Source organism: Haliotis rubra, unplaced genomic scaffold (assembly GCF_003918875.1).
Source record: "Haliotis rubra isolate DU_JTF1 unplaced genomic scaffold, ASM391887v1 Scf621, whole genome shotgun sequence".
Taxonomy (NCBI): domain Eukaryota; kingdom Metazoa; phylum Mollusca; class Gastropoda; order Lepetellida; family Haliotidae; genus Haliotis; species Haliotis rubra.
In genome coordinates, this window is record NW_025767326.1 from 546,963 (window position 1) to 569,596 (window position 22,634).

The 22,634-nt window shown below is 39.1% G+C and overlaps 2 protein-coding genes across 2 annotated transcripts; one reads left to right on the top strand and one right to left on the bottom strand.

Moving 5' to 3' along the window:
* The first annotated feature begins 217 nt into the window (after positions 1-217).
* LOC124256257 (myb/SANT-like DNA-binding domain-containing protein 4) lies at positions 218-2,752 on the top strand. The gene is made up of 2 exons (XM_046690222.1): positions 218-659; positions 2,334-2,752. The coding sequence occupies exons 1-2, from the start codon at positions 218-220 to the stop codon at positions 2,750-2,752; spliced, it is 861 nt and encodes a 286-aa protein (XP_046546178.1).
* On the bottom strand, positions 1,776-5,474 carry LOC124256261 (putative nuclease HARBI1). The gene is made up of 5 exons (XM_046690228.1): positions 4,706-5,474; positions 4,210-4,357; positions 3,843-3,981; positions 3,335-3,535; positions 1,776-2,617 (listed from the first exon to the last, which is right to left on the bottom strand). Exons 1-4 carry the CDS (start codon positions 5,250-5,252, stop codon positions 3,335-3,337), a joined length of 1,035 nt encoding a protein of 344 aa, XP_046546184.1. The 5' UTR covers positions 5,253-5,474; the 3' UTR covers positions 1,776-2,617.
* Positions 5,475-22,634: the final 17,160 nt, after the last annotated feature.

A 22,634-nucleotide genomic window follows, 5' to 3' on the forward strand; every position in this document is an offset into this window, starting at 1 on the left:
CGGTTGTTCAAAGCACCGTTATTTTAACGTACCGTTAAACACTAACGACCCGTTAAATAGCTAACGAAAAGTTAGTTAACAGTACGTTAAAATTTGGTTGCTGGAAGGTGTTTTTAACAGGCCGTTAACTAATGGTATGATTAGAGGTTAACAGCCTGTTAAGGACCTAACCATTACCCACAATTCCTTGCATACTGTCCCATGATTCCCTGTCAAAATGGCATCGCAACAAGAAGCACCTGAAATGACCCCAGTAACCTCTGACTGTAAAAAAAGAAAAAGAAGAAAAAATTTCAGTGCTGAAGAAGAGAATGCAATTCAGGCAATGTTTCAAGAAAATGCTGAGATCCTTAATAAAAAATTCAGCAATGAGGTCACTAACAAGGGCAAGGCTGCAATCTGGCAGAAAATAACAGATTGTGTAAACAACAAAGGCGTTTGCTTCCGTACTGTCGATCAAGTCAAGGAAAAATGGGGAAACATGGCCCAAAAAGCAAAAAAGACATTCAGTAATTACAAGATGCAGCAAAGGAAGACGGGGGGAGGGCCGCCACCCCTAGAGATGAGCCAGGCAACGGCAACCATCATAGAGTCCATGAAGGATACAGCCTCTTTCAGCGGCGTTCCTGGAGGGATGGAGACTGAAATAAGCCCATGTGGTAAGAAATAAGAGGCCTAAACATAAGAACATGTTGATGTAATGATGAATTCATTCAATTGACAATATTTTTAGCGAAATAAAGTTTGATTTTCCTGGCATAAAATGTGCAAATTCGATGTTTAGTACCACTATGTGGTCAAATTTAATCTAACCATCGCTTACCATCGATCTAAATTGTGTAAGATATATGCTTAAAACTGTCATAAAACTAATAAGAAACAACTCGCAAACAACTCCTAAGTATTAAACTTACCAATTCATGCTATATTGTGGTAAACTAACAGCTTGTTCCCAATATTTTAACAGTAGCGTCCATGCTAACATGTTTTGAGAGGAAGAGGAAGTGACAATCAGCGCCACCCTTGAAGCTCAGTTATCCATTCAGACTATAATTACTAGCCTGTTTCAGAAAAGTTTACATACTACTAATTACCTATAATTTTCTATCCCACCACATTTGTACTACATGTAATTGAATGAATTAATATTTCATAGTATGCAGATGATAAAAAAATGTTAGGCATGATGAAATATCCCGGTTTTCAACGATGTAAGACAAAAACGTAATTTTCATCATTAATGTGGGAGACTGTGATTTCGTAGACTGAAATGTCATTTAAAGTTTTTATTTTACTAACCTTGAGTGATAAATGATGTTTTCATCTATCAAACACAAAATTATCAAGTGTTTTCTCCAAACATAACGTTGATGTCATCGTAAGATCCCATAGGCGTAACTGTTGCCGCTCCCCACATCCGGTGATTTAGTATGGGTTGTCGACGGTGGTGTTTGGAAGAGCCTTATTTATCGCTCCGTAGGGAGTGTTGTGATCCTATTTATAGATTGCCTGTCACTAGTAGACTGATGTTACTGATTTTACTAAACATTACGATTGCTATTATTTAATTTTGGCAGTTGTTTTGCGTCAATAGTGATGTGAATGATCTAAATTAAGATACTGATTTTTTTCAAAAAATATAAACTAACATTCCGGCTTTCCGTTGTGAATAAAATTTCTCAAGACAGAGATTGGGCATCCACTCAATCCATGACACTGCTCCTGTGCAATTTAATAGCACAGATTTATTTGAAAAATAGAAATAAATATATGTCTTGTATTTCATCAAGGTTATGTTTTAATGCATGGAGAATGAAAATACATATGTTACATTATAATTTCAACTAGGATAACAAATCCATTATGATTGTGAATGACCATAAATGAAAAAATCAGTAATTTCACAGCTTCAAAGGTAGCAATATATCTAATGACTACTAAGTCATGATAACACACAAAACAAGAATGTATTCACTTGAACTGAATAAAAGATTTTATTAAATGTATGAAAGTTGTGAATGAAGACATTATATTAGCATTAAATATACAAATCTATAACAGATAATGTATTTATTCTGTACAACTTCATTTCTTATGAAAGAAAATATAATAATGATATGAAACTGATTAACAATTTTTAATTACTTTTTAAATTCTTGATTCTAAATATAGAAACTAATGATGAAAATAACAAGACATCATGTTGCAGATTAAAAAAATCAGTTACTAAATTGAACGTTATAAGTATTAATTTGTAAACAATGAGTTGTATGACACATTACACTATATTAGTATATTTAAATCTGATGCAATGTAACACTTGTCAATTACAGAAACAGTCAATCTTGAAGATATGGAAGCAATGGAATTAGTATCTTTTTCTACAAATAATCAGCAAACTATTTCAACTGATCCTGAATCTGGCGTCAAACTACCAGCATCACCCATGGATACACCAATTGAATGTTCTAAAATTCCACCATCAAGCAGGCAAGATGAAGTGCAGACAGAGAAGATCCAGGGCAGACTGAGAAAATCCAGGAAGACTAAGCACAGTAATGATGATGTACTCCATATGCAGTACCAGGTCTTAGCAGGAGAGAGAGAGAACCAGAGTCTGAAAAAAGAAAAACTGATATTAGAGAAGCAGAGGTTGAAACTACAGATTGAACTACTTCATCGCCTGTTGGCTCAGAATGATTTGGACATTAACCTTAATCCAACACAGCTTCTGATGTCTATGCTGCATTAATAATGTCACAATTAATGATGTCATTGTTAATGTAATAGTTTGTTGATAATGATTAAGTGAATTAGCTGGTAAATCTACTTAAATTGTTTTCTTCCATATTACTCTATCTGTATATACAAACTACTATTAACTATTAACACTCATATCAAATTATAATAGTGCTCAATATCATTTAATAAAATATTCATTTGCTCAAAATGAACTCTTTTTCATTTATGAATCAACTTAGCCAGTGTAATTTTATAACAAGTATCAAAAGTTAAAATTCCTGAGTCTCTTTATTGGTTTTAATCAAAGGGAGACAATCCACCTACATCACACCTTTGCCATTATCTCACTTTGACCATGTCTTATGTCATTGTGATTTTGTTTCTTAAAGACAAAGCTATTTTGAATTAGATTCAGTAAATATAGATATTATAAAAAATAATATATTTGTTTCATACATATGTAATGTTTCAGTTGTGCTTGTTTATTACAAAATTTTTAACATATCCCTGTAAATTAATACACAGGTAATCTTGAACTGACCTAAACATGGTGTTTAATACAGATTATATTTATAAAAAACCTTCTACTTACCTAGTTAGCAAAGAAAGTACTTGCTATATGATCCCTGATAGCCTTGCCGTCATTCCGTCCTCTGTAGTGGTCAATGGGTGGCTGGTCCTGTCTCACATGGGCATCATCGACATCAAGAACCTCACTCCGAAAGATAGCTATGTTGTGCAATATTGCGCAGGTCAATATAATTTTGCACACCTTTCCTGGGTTCATACGGATCTAAAACAAAGTTAAAAAGCATATCACATTATTTGCTATTTAAAAATCAAATAAGCAATCAGACATTATTTATGTATTGAAAACTTTATCATAGAAATATGATATTTTACATATCTTACTGAAAATATTACATTTCCTTTAAACTGCTATCTGCCCTTACTTTAAATCAATTGTGAGGAAATGCAATTTCTCTTCAACCAATAACTCTGTTATTTTATTCTTATTTTTAACCTTGTGAAGCACCACTAAGCAGCCACCGATTGGAAATTAGGTGCTATACAAGTGCATTATTATTATATCTTAATACCTCAGAATGCAGAACATGAAACCTTCGTTTTAATCGGCCAAAGGTCCTCTCTATGGTGACTCTGGTCCTACACAGTCTGTCGTTATACCGCTGTTGAGGGTTCCCTTGTGGGTGAAGGTAGGGAGTGAGTAAGTAGGGTCTGCAAACACAACATCAGTATGAAGGAGGCATTCATTGGAAATGCTGACTAATTTGAAATAAAAAAAATATTTCACTTCACTAGAAAAATACCATATCATAATTTACATGTATGGAAAGCTACATTTGACTCGTTGAGCAATAATTATTAGCCAAAAACTTGAATTTAGGCTTTCAAGCAAATTAGATTTAAACTGTAAGTTTTTTCATGTAAGATATGAAAATTTACCGGCATGCATATCCACTATCTCCAAGGACAAACCCATCTGAAATTCTGGTGTGGTTGGCTTCTAAGTGTTGTCTCAGATTTGATGTCCTAAATATATGGCTGTCATGGGTGGAGCCTGGCCAGCTGGCACACAAGTTGGTTATATTTCCTGTTAAAAAAACCCCATATATATATATAATTTTTTTTTCTTAAATTCAATTTATAGATTTGAAGTAATAATCATGCAAAATGTAAATTCATTCCTACTGAATTTCTGGAAAAACCAATCTCAATTCTTATAAAAATATTTGTCATGCTATAAATGAGTATAAGCATTACCTCTACTTTTATCATACAGACTATACCAAGGGAGCTCACTCTCACATTCTGTTTTCATTTTAAACAGATGACAGTTTTCAATCATGTACACTGAAGTGATATATCGGCTTTACTTGACACACTTTGAAACAAGTAAACATTGCAAGTAAGTTTAACTGTGAAGGTGTTGTTTACATACCTTTATCGTCACAAACAGCCTGCACGTTTATGCTGTGCCAGCCCTTACGGTTGACATAAGCAGGCTCATCTTGGGTGGGTGCCTGAATCCGGACATGGGTACCATCAATGCAACCGATGACATTAGGGAAACCTCCAATCTCAAAAAAGCCCTTCTTTATCTTGTCTTTCTCTTGTACGCTTGGCCACTTGATAAACTGATGCCGCTTTCGAACAAGAGCATCGCACACTCTATCAACAGTCCTCGAAACTGTACTCTTATCAAGGCCAACCGTGTCTCCCACAACCTGTAGGAAACTACCGCTGGCCAAGAACCTCAAGGTGACTAGCACCTGCATCTCTACAGTGAGAGCATGGTTCCTTTTTGTGTCTCTCTCCACATCATCACGAACCAAAGATATTATGTAGTCAATGGAATCTCTTCGAAATCGGTATCTTTGGTGTAATTCCATTTCATTAAACTCAACAGAAAAATTCCTGAATTCCTTAAGTTTTCTTTGTGGTCTAATGTTCATGAATGCTGCATTCGGCTGGACAATAAACGCCATGTTGTCACCATGGAGCTAGACCTAGAACTGATGCTAATGGTAATGTTAGTGAGCTAATGTACCCCCTCCCCTTCCGTTAAGTTAACGTGGGCTTAACGGGTCGTTAAAGGTTAACGGCACTTTGAGCAACAGGCTTTTGCTCTGTTAACGTTAACGGACCGTTAAGGACTAGTTAACGGTCCGTTAAAATTTAACAGGCTTTTGAACAACCGGGCCCACAACTGAACAGCTGGTAAAGGTCAAGTAAAGGCAAAGAGTTATCGCACTTGTTAATATGACAGGTTTAATCGTTGGAGACGTTTCGTAAAGAAACGGTTTGTTTCTGGCCCTCCCTATCAACAAGCAGCGATTAAATGCGTTTTTCGACTTGAATTGTGTTCATTTGCTAAGTGTGTATCGAATACCTATCTGAAAATTCCAAAATCCTCTCAACCTAAATTATCAAGAACTTTAATAACGGAGAGAAATTCTACAGTAATTCTGGATATACGTGTGTCTACCAATTTACGGTCTTATTTGATTGCTAGGTTTGATTGCAAAGTTAACATTGTGTCTGTTTAATAATCTGATCGACCTTGCATGGTCATTTACTGATTTCAAAATTTACTTCTGTACATAACGATTTCTGGAAGAACTTTTACGTTCCAAATTGGAAAACAAGAGATCCTAATGTTACGTTTACTTAAATGATAAAAACTGATAAAATTGATTCATTCTGGCCACTGGGTTCCCTTCAGAAACACAGCACATCCATACGTGTCTGTAAAAATATATTTAACATTCTCACTGATGAACCCCACATATAGCAATTGCTCACAAAAACCAGCTACATTTGCTAAAGTGTAACCTAACGTACAGAAATGGAAACAATAACGAAATAACAACACAAATTTAGCATGCATGTCAGTCCCATATTTACAGATACAACAAATTGCAGATACAACATGCACATGTGCTCAGTATGCGTAACAATTCAAATTAAAGTGGTCTTGTTGACCAAGCCTCTTTTCCACCGGGTAAAATTCTCTTGCGCTCATTGAATGGATCAATCAATCTGAATTAACCACTTTCATTTCAAAGTACCAAACCTGGATATATTTGCTACACAAACGTACCCACATGTAAGCCCTAACATTCAAAGAATTAATAACCCGATTTGAATTATTCGTGAATCATACCGTTTTTGTTATTGTAGCGTCTGTTTACCAGCAACAGCAAAACCTCTGACGTCAGTTGACGTACAATGAGACAACTGGAATATTGTTCAATTCAGAGTTAAATCGAAATGACTCACTAAAAGACAATATATACTGAACCGCAAAAGAAACGCAAGTTGATTTAGAAATGTCAATATTTCTGAATCTATGGAACAAACAATCTTAACACTACGAAAAACGACAGACAAGTGGTTGTTGAAGAAATGAGTCGTGATCTCTGGCGAAAACAACACTCAAGTTTACTGTAAAAGCATATGTTATCACTCCACCCTCACACACCAAATATGTCACGAAACAGTGTGTCAATCAGTAGCGCGTGTGACCACCATTGGCTGCAATGCAGGCAGCACAACGACGTCTCATCGAGTCAACAAGTGTCTGAATGAAGGCTTGGGAATTTGATTACATTCCCCTGACCAATCTGGCTTCCAAATCTCTAAGGTTTTGAGGTTGAGCAGCTGTCTGTGTCCGTCTACCAATTTCATCCCACACATGCTCGATTGGTGCCATATCCGGGGACAGAGAGGGCCAGGGCAAGTACAGCAATGTTGTTCCCTCTGAGGAAGTCCATAGAGACCCGTGCAGTGTGAGGACGAGCATTGTCCTGCTGGAACGTCTGGAGCTGAGGTTGGGCCTGGAATAGCGGTACAACGTGGTGTTGAAGGACCTGGTCTCTGCAGACTACAGCAGTCACACGTTGACGAAACACGTGTAAACGTGTTCTGTGGTGGTAGCTGAAGCCACCCCATACCATGAGATTTCCACCTCCCCAGCGGTCAGCTTCCACAACACAACAGTTAGCGTAACGTTCATTACGTCGTCTCCATACACGTAATCGGCCATCGGCGTGGGACAAGTTGAATCTGGACTCATCAGAAAACAACACTTGTTGCCATTGTTGACGTCGCCAACGCTGGTGTTGTCGCGCCCACTGTAAACGATTTTGGCGGTGACGTTGCGTCAGAATCGGTCCGACGTAAGGACGGCGACATCTGATCCCTGCTGCCCTCAGACGACGACGAACAGTGTCTGCAGAGATGTGACGTTGTGGCCCTTGAATGGTTGCAGCCGTCTGTGTTGTTCGTTGCTGTCGATTACGCAGATGAGTAACCCGGATGTGACGATCTTGCGCTGGCGTTGTTACCCTGGGACGTCCTGAACGTGGTCGGTCTCGAACATTACCGGTTTGACGATACCTTGCGGATAGTCTTGTGATTGTTGTCACGTGACATCTGAAGTGCCTGGCCACTGCAGTTGGTGTGGATCCGGTCTGCAACATTCCAACGGCGATTCCTCGTTGCTGTTCAGTTAGACGTGGCATGTTTTCTCCGCGTTGTCACAGTCAATTTTGTGTTCTATGGTGTTTTTTGAATGACCTGCCTTATAAAGCTTCAAATTGGAGTGAAATGCACGCATTTTTGTGTGAAACACAAAAACTTCATGCAAAAAAACACGAAAAACATGAAAATGATTGCGTTTGGGCGATATGGTCAAGAATAAGCGGCAACAACGGCAAAACCATCTTCGAATGCTTGGTTCTATAATGGTATACTTTGTTGTCCTAAAAGGATTTCATTTGGAACGTATGTTTTGAACATAGTAACTTGCGTTTCTTTTGCAGTTCAGTATATATCAGTTCGTTTAATGGTTAACGTAAGGTGTTGTTTCCTGCGAAAACATAAAGGAAACCATTTTATTAGTAAAATAACAAAAGTAATAAAGAAATATTGTTTATGTTATTTATTCGAATTCGCGCGCGCGTGCGTGCGTGCGTGCGTGTGTGTGTGTGTGTGTGTTTTTCAGGGCAGATGGTGTGACTGGCAGCTGCTACCAGGTATATCGGAACATGCTCTCCCTTTTCTTGATAACATTTCACAGCTATTTTCCCTTTTCAAAACTGGATGTTCTTTTAAACTGGCGTTTTGTACATACATATTCTTTTATACACAGAAGCTGGTAGGGTAGTCTCAAATGTCAAGTACTGTGTTGACGGTAAGGAATTATCGCCACTCTCTCGACATGGTTCTAATTTCATGGAGATACAACTCATGGAATATCTACCGCCATATCCACACATATCACTTCCAGGCAGTTTCATTCAACTGACAACTGATGCAGGTGTTAAACGTGAACCATCTTGGGCACGCCAAGATCAGGATCGAGACAGCATTAATATATTTTGCGTATAGATAAAGAACGTCCGTTCAAAATGATACCATAAGGATACCTAGCCTTGACTGTCCTCAGGAACAAATTCCGTTTGAAACCATCCCGCCCATTTTCTGTTATCTCCTATCTTTTGTCTCTCCTATTCTTCTGAAGATTATTACTACTACATGTTGGTTGTACGAGTAGCTTCTTCAACTATTATTGGATATATATAGGATATGTATATAGTTCACATATCCACGCTACTAGTATGCTCGAGGCGCTGGTATTTTTCCCTCGATCATTGGATGTCACTCTCAATGGCACATCGTATTTTCAATCCCAACTCCCTGGGGAAGATGCAACTCTTGCAGCCACTAGGCGCACCGAGTTAATGGGCTTCCCATCCTTACGAGGTACCAATTCACAGCTGGGTGGACTGGGACACATTGTCACAGTAGTTTGTCCAAGTTCACTGCACGTTGCTGTACCCGCAACTAGGTGTTTGCGCGTATCCATGTGGCCACCATCTGGTCATATACCAACGGATTCAAGGGTTCTTCTTAAGTGCACAGGGTTGTGTACTGTACACTAGGGGTTATGACAACACTGAAAGAGTCTGCACACAAAGTTGACTCCAAGGTTTTTACACACGGTCACAGGTGGGCTCGATCCCGACAACTCAACCACGCTGGATCACAAGCCAGCTCGCCCACTAGCACCCATAACTGTATGTAATATTCCATTTGTCCCATACCAACACTGAAATAACCAACGGTGATTTGACAGTGATAAAACAACTATTTAAGACCAACGGGAGATGGAAAAAAGATTAACTGACAGGATGTATTTTATTGACGTCCTTTTGTTTTAAAGCAATAGCGCAGGTGAACATGGTTATCTAGAAATGACAGTGCATGTGTGCCATGTCTTGCTATACAAACCCCTTGACAATACATGAAACAAAATAACCTACTGTTATTACCATTTATTGTTATTACCATTTTTTACAGTAACTAAACATGGCACGAATTGCACGCAGTTCATACATGTGATGCTGAAACGTAAAGTGGACAGGTAGACCAATCCACCAATGTCACAGGAGCTGGATGGAAATGTGATAGATTTACAATGTAGTTTGATGATATCCTCGTGTCTTGGGTACACTGACGACCTTCCGGAAGTATTCAGCGTGACGAGCGAACGCTATAACCACTGGGCTACCCCACTGCCCATTGATCACTAAGAATTACAGAATGGCTTCTACGGTTTTCCCGCTGCCCATAGGCATGTAATAGATTTCTTCACCAACAGTTCAGCGCTGTGTGTGAGGACATGAAACAAACGTGGGGGGTATGGAATTAACAGACAACGGATCCCAGTCAGACGAAACTGAAATGTCTAAAACACGACTAGCGGGTCCTTGCTTCTTAAGGCAGGAAACTATTTCAAATTCTTACGTCTCTGACCGCTTGGCCAAATCATTCTGGGGCTACGCCTAAAGAGAATAGTGATCCCAGTCTGCATTGTCCTCGTAGACTGTAGACTCTTCCTGAATTATCTCGCAAGGGTTGTCTGTACTTTGACGGTTGAAATTAAAGTTGTAACAGTCGTCGTCCTCTGAACATAACAGAGCACATCGTTCAACAGTCGCTCCGAGTAAAGGGGTGACAGTATTGTTTGAGTCCGCCCGTTTGTGAGGTGTTCTGCGGTAACCGCTATCTGAAGAAAAATGTGGACACCTATTGTCAATAGTCAACATCACGTCTTAGACGTTTACCGGGTTTTTTGGTTTGTAGTCACTAGCCCTAACATACCGTCATACCAAGCACTTTGAATGGACCTTTTGTTCATTTTCGGGTTTTCCGCCAAATTACAGTCGGGCACAGAAATATATAGAAATGTTATACTTACATAACATGGTTTGTGAACTTTTGTTCAACACAATTCGCTAAAAATATCGGAAGTACGTGATGGTTGCGTTGGTAATATTTTGTATTTTGTTTTTTTCACGTTATATGTTTTTTTTTGTATACGGTCCTGTATGTGACTGTATCTGTCCAAGAAGGTCAGTTTGAAGGTCTGGGTGTTATTTAGTAGGAGTGTTGGTAGTGTTGGCGTGTGTTAGTGTCTAGCGAGTGAGTGAGTTAAAATTTTACATAGCGTCGGCAATATTACAGCCTTATAGCGAATGAAAACAAAGAAATCATTTTAAAATATCTGTCGACAAAGGACAGTAAAATAAGTAGGTATATTACAATTTTAAAATAAAATCAACCTGATGATAATTAAGATAAGAAGACAGCAAATTCAATACATTCATTCTTACCAATTAAAACCAGGCTATAAACCACTAACCACCAACGTTTGACCACCGTACTGGGGATCAAGGGGACTTTCAGTGCTTTTGCCTTCCTACATGATTTGCCAGCAGGATTTACGCCATCCCTTTGGTCGTCAGTGGTTGTGGGTTATACTAGCCAATATTTAAAACACTCAAGCCAATCAAAATTATTTAACACTAGACAATATTATGTACTTTGATCAACAATGGACTTATGGTTCACTGGAAGAAGGACAATATTTTTACACTACTTTAACTCCCTTAGTGTCACCATAGTGTCTAGTGAACTATTTTGGGTTGGTTGACCAATCTTATAGCTAAAATGGATGGAATTATCATGAAACCGCTCGTATGTTATCAGAAATGAGCGGGCCACTGTCACTTGATAATGCCCCCAAATTGCTTGACGACGGGCCATTATCACTCACATAAATACCAACATGCAGCAATGAAAACTCCATGGTCGTCACGCTCAACAGTGACGTCATCTGTCTTGTTCTATGACGTTCCATGTTTGTAAAAAGTGGGTCAGTGACCTCCGTCGTTTTTTGTTAGCAGTACATGCTTTAAAACCGAAACCGTTGTTAGTTTTTATTTTATTAAAATCTTATCCATTTTAGCTACAATAACGGTAACGCGATTTGTCAGGGTAACACTGATGTTATAAGAGGTTTTTGAGCTAACTGGAAGATGTGTACCCTTTGGCACACACAATGTTTTAGTTGATTAGCTCAAGGTATAATTACGTTGGTTGGTTGTTTGTTTAACGCTGCACTCAGCAATATTCAAGCAATATGGCGGCGGTCTGTAAAGAATCGAGTGTGGACCAGACAATCCAGTGATAAACAGCATGAGCATCGTTCTACGCAACTGGGATACGATGACATGTGTCAACCAAGTCAGCGAGCCTGAACACCCGATCCCGTTAGTCGCCTCTTACGACAAGCATGGTTTACTGAAGACCAATTCTAACCCGGATCTTCACGGGTTAGGTAATTAGGGTTCTCTTGGGACTCATTATATACAATAACATCACTTTTAAGATAATGATTAAAAAGTTGGGTTATGCGGATAAAAGTTAGTTTACTTGGACGCTGCTAGTTAAGTCACAAATTACATGGCAACTTGTACAAGTTTTGTGTTCTGTATTTTGGTTCAATATTTAAAAATAACAGTGATATTTCATTCTGAATTCTTAATGTATATTTAATGAATAACCACCTGTTTCTAACAGTTGTTTTAGTTTTAAACACCAAACATTATTTAATTTAAAAAATCATTTTTTATGCCAATGAAACTTTCAACGAACATAGCTTTTGATGCCTGGACGTGACAACAACGAACTGTATACACGAATATAGCAACATACATACTTATGCATGAATCCGGCCCGTACACTTCGAGTTCGCAAATTGTAAATCTGTCGTCACCTGGGTTCTTGAATTTACGTCTTAGTTTGACATAACGTCCCGTGAACACCGTGGTACAAGGCAGAGTCACTGGTGCGCCTGCAAGGACCACGCCCTCGTAATCTAAGCATAGCCGAGCCTGCTGTGAAGGGTGCGTGATGGGATCAAGTTCATACACTTCCACATAGAAGTCGTGGAGGCGTGTTTCTGGAATAAAAATGGGAGAATATAGTTGTAAATTTTAACTATTCCAATATAAATTATAACTATTCCCCCTGGACATTGCTCTGACAAAACTGTGAGAAAGACGTACATTTTAATTATTCCCTTGGACATTGCACATTCAATTTATTCGAAAATGTGTTCTTTGGGAATGACTTTTTTGTTTAACTCGACACCACTTCAAGGTTAAGGTCTGTGCATTCGCTCGACACATGAGACACCCTGATCTGAATCAACACAAACGTACGTTGTCTAGTGATATATACGATAAACGATCAGTAATTATATAATATTCATCAATATGTCCTTAAAATGCGAACCCGTGATGGTCCGGGTTAGAATATTGATCTTCAGTAACCCATGCTTGTCGTAAGAGGCGACTAACGGGATCGGGTGGTCAGGCTCGCTGACTTGGTTGACACATGTCATCGGTACCCAATTGCGCAGATCGATGCTCATGCTGTTGATCACTGGATTGTCTAGTCCAGGCTCGATTATTTACAGACTGCCGCCATATAGCTGGAATATTGCTGAGTGCGGCCTAAAACTAAACTCACTCACTCATTCACGCACCTTAAAATGCGACTAACGGGATCGGGTGGTCAGCCTCGCTAACTTGGTTGACACATGTCATCGTATCCCATGTGCGAAGATCGATGCTCATGCTGTTGATCACTTGATTATCTGACCCAGACTCGATTATTTACAGATCATCATATATATTTTTGAGTGCGGCGTTTAACAACAAACCAGCTAATCATCACTGAGTTAAACAAATAAAATGAAGACAGACTCATATGGTTTCGTTTTAAATGTAGAAACGTTCGTAAAATATACTCAGCAAAATTGAAAATTTGCCACTGATGCATTTCGACATTTTTCTTTTTTTCCGTTTAAAGAACTTTAATTAAATAAATTTACAAGTATATTAAACAGTAGTAAACAGTGTGGATGCTTTAATTTCGTGAACCTTGACATTGTAAGTGCAGACCTTGACTTTGCAGCCTATAACGATAAAAGAATACGAAATGCACCGGTGAAAAGCAAATTCATGAGGTCATTCGGTGCATGTTTGCTTCAACTGAACACGCACATTGAATGTGAGCTGGAAAAACAAATTAAACTTTTCTGTTTAATCTTTGTTTGCAAATGCCACGCCTTTCAAATTAAGAACGTCAACGTGCTATATGGAGATTTGATGCTGGTCAGTCTGTGGTCGCTGTTGCAAGAGCCTTTGATTGCTCACGACTAACAATTTGTAATCGTTGGATGAGAGTGCATCAAACCGGAACTGTTGCCGACCGGCCGAGGCCAAGAGCGTCATATGTGAGGTCACTCCGGGAAGACCAACCAATACGATTACGTCATCTTCGGAACAGATTTGTTACTGCAACTTCCACAAGTAGGGAGATGTTTGGTGGAAGGATAACTGCACAAACTGTCAGAAATCGCTTGTGTGCCGCTGGACTTCACGCCGGAAGAGCCTGTAATGTACAAATTCTAACGCCTCTTCATTTCCACAACCGACTGGTGTGGACCACCAGACACATAAGGTTCAATCAAAGACTGGAATTTGGTTGTCTCTAGCGACGAATCTCGTTTAACATTGAGATTTGTTGAGGCAGGGCCCGAGCACAGGCCCTCGTGTCTTTGCGAGGATTAAAGAGTTTGAAAAAATATAAAAAAATTGACCCCCGATGAGGAACTGTACAATCATACTGTATTGTACTGTGAAGCATCTCGAGTCGGGGGTCATCTCAAAAAATTATTTTTCTTAATCTTTAATCTGCGCAGAGACACGAAGGCCTGTGGGCCGAGTGTACCGCAGGCGAGGTGAACGTCACGCTCAAGTCTGCGTCCATAACGTGGACAGATTTGGTGTCGTAAGCGTACTGGTATGGGGTTAGTTTTGCGCACACGGAAGTTCTCCCCTTGTTGTCGTTCGAAGGAACGCAAATGCTGTCCAGTACAGGGATAAGATTTTGCCACTTGTCCTGCTTCCATTTATACAGGGACATGGCCCTGGACTGACGCTGCAACAAGACAACGCTAGACACAGCAATTCTTACACAGACCTTTCTACGAAATGCCGGTATTCAAGTTCTGGGTTGGCCGTCGCGTAGCCCCGACCTCAGTCCTATCAAATACATCTGATAGGAGCTGGGTCGACGTGTTCGTCAGCAAGTCAGTCCATCACAGACCTTGCTTTTTGAGCAATTGTGTGTTTACTTGGATCTAAGATCCATGAGGAGACCTTTGAGCGTCTGTAAGAGGCGCTAGAAGAGGCCACGATCCTTACTGAAGACCTCAATCAAATTGTTGTCCACGTTGTGAACGTCATTTTGAGGGTAGCTTGATATCATGAACGCTATCATTGTTAAAAGAGTTTCGACGGGACTTGTTTTCTTTGTTTTCCTTTGATGTCAAGATATTCTGTGCACAGCATACACCTAAAATTATTGTCTTAAACCTAATATTAAAAACCTAGTCCAAAAACTCCTGAGTGTGAAGCTACAAACCTGTAACGATTGCTTTCAAAAGATGAACATTATTTTTTTCCATGATTCATAAACATTATTTGCGGCGGGGTCAGAGGTTTATCTCATCTGATGGCGATGCTAGAACTGACATTTCCCCGAGATCAGATAGACACTGTTATACATTCAATATTATTAACAAAGGAAAGGATATTCAATAACAGTGTCAGATTATGGATGTTTAATTTTATCTGCAATGACATACATAGTTTAACAGTGTAACAGGAAATGTGAGTTCTGAGTTTTGCTTTAGTCGTTGAATGTCAAATGATTTTGTCAGATAGTTGCCCAAATCGTCCTACTGTCCATCATGTCATTTATCAACTCACTGATGTCGCGTTAATCTGCCCAATTAACTGAGAGAGGTTGTTGATGGTGACATATGAGCCGTCAAACAATCAGTCTAAGTAAACTTAGGCTCAGCATTATTCGTTACACTGCTATACTGAGTCTAACAAAACCTAGTAGAAGGTCGCGTCAGCTAATCTTTTGGACTGACCGATCAGAACACAGGTTACCAAATCGCGAAAGTTAACATTCGCACATACCGTTTGAATCTTTACCTCAAAAACTCGAACGATTCCGAATGCTATTTTCCGCACGATCGCTTCCGGGTGATACACGCAATGAGTAAACAGTCGCTGAAAATAGCGTTTTTGTCAATATTCAAGGATGTCATCTTGCGAAATTATAAGCAAATAGTAACCATGTCATTAGAAACCCATAAGCGTATATACTGCAGGTCACATATCTGTGTTTTTATGCTGATTTTCGTTTATTGATAGATCTGTGTCAGCGACCAGGGAAGAGAAAATAAAAAAAACGTTTTGTAAGTCCCGCCGAACCCTAACAAGCAGTCGTTGTCTGATTGGTTAAATCCGTTCGGCCGTTTTATTGGACGGTAATAGGTCGTTCAAAGGTTAGTTGACGGGACCTTCTACTAGGTTTTGTTAGATTCAGTATAGCAGTGTAACGAATAATACTGAGCCTAAGTTTACTTAGACTGTCAAAGAATATCCCAGCCATGTGACAACTCTGAAGTGAGCGCTAGCCATCATAACACAGTTATAATCTCCTGCTTGGTACTCAGTAGTAACACAGGTCTTGTATGCTTGTGCTTTTGCCATCCTAAAACACAAACCGACGTCCATGTCGGCGCGCAAACGGCACCACGTGTTCCCCCCAGGATGTTGTCACGGTAGTACTTATGAGTGATTTGTCCATGAATAGCATGTGAGTGTGTTCTGCCATTCACAGTGATCCCACCCAAATCCATTACTAAGCATCCACCCCAAAATAAGTATCCTCTAGTTTTCTTAATAGTACATATTTCACTTTTCATTTATCAAATACAACGTGCGAGAATTTTGCAAACACCAAATAAAAATAAATTGAACAACAATGACCATAATTGGATTCCAATTCAAGTTCGTCCCAATTATATTTCTGAGTATTTCAGCATTCCACTCACTCACTCACTCACTCACAAAATACCATCCAACAACCCATATCACAGCCCGATATTAATGGTGGGTCCTTAATACCAGAACGGAAGTTAAACCCATCTTTCGACTCACCGCAACAAGTCCCAGTACGTGCTGTGGCCACTATTGTTGTTATGGCATAGTAGCCAAGTAGATCAACTTGCCACCAAGGGCCTGAATCAATAGCCTTGGCTTGAAAGCAGGACATGGAGCCCCAGCCCGGATTGTTATTGCCGTCTACTGCTCCACTTGAGTTGACACCGTAGAAGCTGCTTTCTGCCGTCGGTTTCCTCAAGGCAAGATTAGTTAAGGCTCGAACTGGAACAGAACAATATGATTATTCACCCGCCAGGACAATGTGGTCGGCACCTTATTAACGCTCATTCGCTGCTACTGCCAGTGTGTGTGATGAGTGAGTGAGTGGGTTTGGTTTTACGCCGCTTTTAGCAATATTCCAGCAACATCACTGCGGGGGGGACACTAGAAATGGGCTTCACTCATTATACCCATGTGGGGAATTGAAAGCGGGTCTTGAGCGTGACGAGCGAACGCTTTAACCACTAGGCTACCACACCGCCCTAGTGTGTGTAATGGGTCACTTTTGGGTCATCATTTTGCGATATTCCAATGTTAACAGAAAAAGAAATTGACCGGAACTTACACCATACGAAGGAATATTAAGAATGGCATATTGCGTCAGATTAAATCAATTGTATCATGTTGACGAGCTGGTGTTGATCAAACGTGAAAACTTACGTGAAAACTTTCTCATGATAGAAACCACTGATTTTCCCCGGCCATACTCGATTCTGTTGCTGCCAGGATACTTATACAATATTGTTGACTGGTTTTAAGGCACTAAATCACACCACACTTCTATAAACATATATAATGCATTTCTCTCAATAATACTAACTATCAGCCCTCAGTGCCAAAACTAATTACGTATTTAGATTCCAATATTAATTTTAAAAGTTTCAATGACATACTGCAACGTTGCATTAAACGACTCTCGCTCCCTCTACCGACCAATCATTATTTCAAGCGAACCCCATAGAGTTATGTCCCTTGGAACGCTCCTTACGAATATCCTACGCAGAACTTGTCGTTCAGACCTGTTCGGCAAACACAGACAACACCGCGTGTGATAGTTGTCGATGTACGGAGGTATTTGTTTATATTCCACATATGGCAAATGTTCCCTGTTTGGAAACTGTTCGCCTTGAAGTTTCAGTTATCGATTTCGTAAGGGATAATACGTCTTTTATTGCATCAACAGCAAGCTAAAGTGAGTGCATATGCCAAAATATTGTCGAAAATGTGTGACATTGTGCCTTTAAGGAACATATCCTCAAAACTAAAGTAAACAAAGGGAAGATCAAGTGAAAGTATAACCTGTAAACATGGCCGTACTTTAAGGTGAAGATTTGACTTTGAATGTGTTTGGTTCTCGTCACGATATGACTGAGATATTGCCGATGTGACGTTAAATATTAACTCACTCACTCACTCACTTGAATGTGTTTGTGATGAATACCTTCGTAGGGACTTGATACATAGTCAAGTCAATTCAAATCTGACTGATCCTTTAGCTATTGTTATTTCAAATACTGAAGTGTTAATCTGACCGTGAGACTTACGACTCGGCGATTTACGAACTGGTACCATGGCTGCACTCCTTGCAGCAATCTGAAATGTTTATCAGCATTTTTTCGTGTAAGACTCTTCTAAGTCAACAGCTCCTGTGTGAAATGAGCATAAAATGATCCGTGAATATCTGTCGTTTCCTCAGAAGACTGCTATTTGTAGCCTGCAAGCGAGTTTCGATTAATGACTTTTGTTCTTCCAGCCATGCATTGTTACCGGATCACACCTACGAGATATTTCTATAGATGACTTCCTGCAGCACGGAGAGTGTGATAGGTTCCATGGACTGTGTGTTGTTTTTAACACAGCCATATTGTTCTGGATATCTAGTATTATATGGCAGTGTAAAGTAGTGTAAAACTATCTCGTAAATGTATTGCATTGTTTCTGTTCAGATTCAGGATAATTTAGTATAGTCTTTTATTACGAGATTAACATTCGAGATTAACATTCTACATTATGAGTACATGAGACAAGCAATATTCCAGAAACGGGGCATCGAGTATATCCAGTGATCAACAGCATGAGGCATCGATCTGCGCAATTGGGAACCGATGGTGTCAACCAGGTGAAGGACCACCCGATCCGTTAGGCCTCTTACGACGTCGCCTTTTAGGGCGTGGGTTGCTGAGAATATTTCGGATCTTCACTCATATGAGGTGAGGTGAAATTGGGTTTAACGTCGTGTATATGTAGGTATATGTACGGCTGCTTGTACTAGCCCAGACTGAAGCTGGTTTTATAGTGCTAGCCCACTGAGATATCATACCGCAGTGAAGCATGAATACCCTATTCAGACACATTATACTGACTCCGAGCCGACCAGTCCTTGTTGTACCCGAGCGCCAGGCAGGGACCAACAAGTACCATATTTTAACGTCTTTTGGTATGACACGGTCGGGTATCGAACCCGCGACCTTCCGCTCTCCGGGCGGACGCTCTAACCACTACACCACGGAGGCGGTCTAGGTATATTGGAGAAGCCAGACATTAGTTTCGATGAAATATCTGTATCCAGCGTTGTACCCTGGATGTATCAATAGTATTCCTTTGCAACATATATCAAGTATTATAACGTTTGAACTTGCCTTTAATTTTCTACTTATATTAAAGACACAGTGTCACACATTATTGACAATATCTTGAGCTATGTTATACAGATTGGGCCTTATCCACTCACTTGAGCTTGCTGTTGATGCAATAAAAGACGTATTATCCCTTACGACTTGCCTGAAATCGATAATTGAAACTTCGAGGCGAACAGGTTCCAAACAGGGAACACTTGCCACATATGGAATGTAAACAATTGCCCTGTACACCGAAAACTGTCGCGCGCGGTGTTGTCGGTGTTTGCCAAACTGGTTTCAATCACATATTTCTGCGTAGGATATTCGTAAAGAGCGTTTCAAGGGACATAACTCTATGGTGTTCGCTTGAAATAATGTTTGGCCGGTAGAGTGCGCGGGAGTCGATTTAATGCAACGTATTGCATTAATTCATTCGAACTTCTTAATTTAATATTGTAATCTAATATACGTATTTTTTCTTGAATAAATTATATGGTAGCTTCCCTGGGGGCTGAAAGTATTATTGAGAGAAATGCATTATTTAGAGAAGTGTGATTGTGACATTGTGCCTTTAACAATAAATGCATAACATACATAAGATACCATCAAATGGAACCATCTCCATCTCATTCCGGAGAGCGGAGAGCGGAAGGTCGCGGGTTCGATCCCCGGCCGCGTCATAGCAAAAGACATTAAAATATGATACTTGTTGGTCGCTGCCTGGCGATAATGGGTACAAACAGGACTAGTTGGGTCTGAGTCAGTATATTGTGTCTGAGTTGGGTATTATTCATGCTTAACTGCGGCATGGTATCTCAGTGAGCTAGCATTATAAAACCAGCTTAAGTCTTTGCTAGTACAAGCAGCCACGCATGCACTTCGAAATATTCTTAAGTGCGATATTAAACCTCATTTCACCTCACCTCATATTAGATTAATGTTAATAAACATATAATTACAGTAACCTCAACTTGTAATAGGTTTTTATTTGTTTGTTGTTTAACGCCGCACTCAACACTATTCCAACATTATGGCGGTGATCTGTAAATAATCGAGCCTGGAACAGACAATCCAGTGATCAACAGCATGAGCATCGTTCCACGCAGTTGGGATACGATGACATGTGTCAACCAAGTCAGCGAGCCTGACCACCCATTCCTGTTAGTCGCCTTTTACGACAAGCACCTTGGGAAAGGTTGGGATGTCGGGTTAGAATTAAGACCTAGATACGTTGTTGTATTTGTTGAAGTGAATCGGGTAATCAAGCTTGGAGACATGATTACTTGCCATCGAATCGTGACAGTGTGGATCGTTGCTAAAATAGCATTTACTGGCTATCATCGTGGACGTGGAATAACGTTACGTAGGACAAAGCAGTATAAAAATTACTCGGAACATACAGTAGCCTCCAAATGAAATTGATTGCAGCTTCTTAAAATTCCAATCAAAGGATCGTTTTAAAAATCGAAGATAAGCTTCAAAGGAAAACACACAGTGATATAAACCTACCTGCACAAAGAAATGATATTACTGCAAGACCTTTCATAGCTGCACTAACAGATGTCATGAAGGACAGTCAATGCAGTCGTGAAGTTCCAGATAAGACTTGATTATTCGCAACCGGTGCTTGCAGGAGACACGAACCAAAATCAAGTGTCCAAACTTTGTCCTGGTTCATGCATCTGACCGTATCCCAATTATTAAGATCAATGTTCATGATTTCAATCGCTGCATTGTCTACTCCATACAAGATTATTTACAGGCAGAAGTCGTACAACCGAAATATTGCCTCGTACGGCGTTTAAACAAACACACATTAAAAGACAAACATGGTTATTATGAAGTATGACAGTAGACAGACTGTCTAGAACAATGGCTGTCAATTGTCCTTTCTTGTCTTTAAAGTAGCCCTGTGTTTCGTATTTGGATCTATAAATGTTCAATGCATGTATTCAGCTATCGAAAGTGTTTGGCAAATATCACTCACATACGAGACACTCGTGTGCATTCATTTCTAAAAGTCAAAGCTCCTAGTTTCTGAACCAAATAACACCACTGGTCTAAAACAAGAACACAACTGAAAATGTTAACGAATATATAGCATTGATTTTGTTTGTTTCTATGTTTTATTAGTAATAAAAGGAAGTAGGATTGATACATGTCAAAATTATTATCGCATAATTACACCCTGAAATAACGTAATGAAATATAATGAATTTTTTTTTTTTTTTGTAAAGTATTTTTATTCACTTTACTTGGTTACATTTGAACAAGATATGTGGGTAGAGTAGAATGGTACAGGTTGCATAATAGAAAGCAGACAATGTATAACATATGGTACCGGGAATATAGATTAACAATTGAGATGCTAGCTAATATTACAGAGAATTAAAAGACTAAAAAATAAATTACAGGACTGCATCTAGGACATTCCATTTTCTGTAAAAATGTTTCATATTATCGTTTTTCTTCTCGATAAATTTCTCTATCTCGTAGACATCTTTTAATAATGTTCTGTAGATGGTGAAGCTAGGTTTGTGTCCTTTTATATGCATTACATAAATGTGGCGCTTTGCCAATAGTAGCATGTGGTTGATAAGTGGTTACTACTGCAACAAAATAGAATATCATGGTTTGACATTTCATACGTTTTACCAAGGACTTGAGTTAAAAAATTGTTAACTTCTGACCAGAACATTTTGATGGTTGGACAATCAAGGGATACATGGTAAATATCCTCACTTACTGAACCACATAATGTACATGGGTCATTATCTATCAATTTCATTTTTAGTAATTTTTTGTGTGTAAATGACTATGCAAAAACTTATATTGAAAATCTAAGAGTTTCGTGTCTTTAGTGCATTGTCTATATTGTGAAAATATGGTTTTGCAATTTATCAACTCATTTAGTTCCCCGTTCCATTTGAGACACACCTTCGGAATGTTATAGTCAGATATAAAATTATCATAGAATATCCCTGAGCCTTTACTAGGTTTAATCAAATCGTTCCAAGGAGAACACATAGATAACGACGGTATATTAAAATTGTTGTTTGTTCGTATAACTTCTTTCCACTGTTTTGGGTATACTAAGGAGAACGCGATTAAAGTCAAGTACAGTACCTTTAATACCAAATTTTGCCTTAAGTTCTGCAAATGTTAGAAATGCGTGGTCGTTACAAATATCTTTAATATAAACTAAATACAATATAATGAATTGATAAAATGAATTAATTGGTTGAATTAATGATATATCACTTCAATGTCTGAGTTCATAGAACGGTTCAGGACAATTATTCAATTC

Excerpts from the sequence above, each read along its gene's own strand:
- LOC124256257 (XM_046690222.1), top strand. The coding sequence starts at position 218 with ATGGCATCGCAACAAGAAGCACCTGAAATGACCCCAGTAACCTCTGAC. Across the intron at positions 660-2,333 it reads GACTGAAATAAGCCCATGTG|AAACAGTCAATCTTGAAGAT; the intron begins GTAAGAAATAAG and ends TGTCAATTACAG.
- LOC124256261 (XM_046690228.1), bottom strand. The coding sequence starts at position 5,252 with ATGGCGTTTATTGTCCAGCCGAATGCAGCATTCATGAACATTAGACCA. Across the intron at positions 4,358-4,705 it reads GGCTGTTTGTGACGATAAAG|GAAATATAACCAACTTGTGT; the intron begins GTATGTAAACAA and ends TTTTTTTAACAG. Across the intron at positions 3,536-3,842 it reads TTCATGTTCTGCATTCTGAG|ATCCGTATGAACCCAGGAAA; the intron begins GTATTAAGATAT and ends ACTTTGTTTTAG.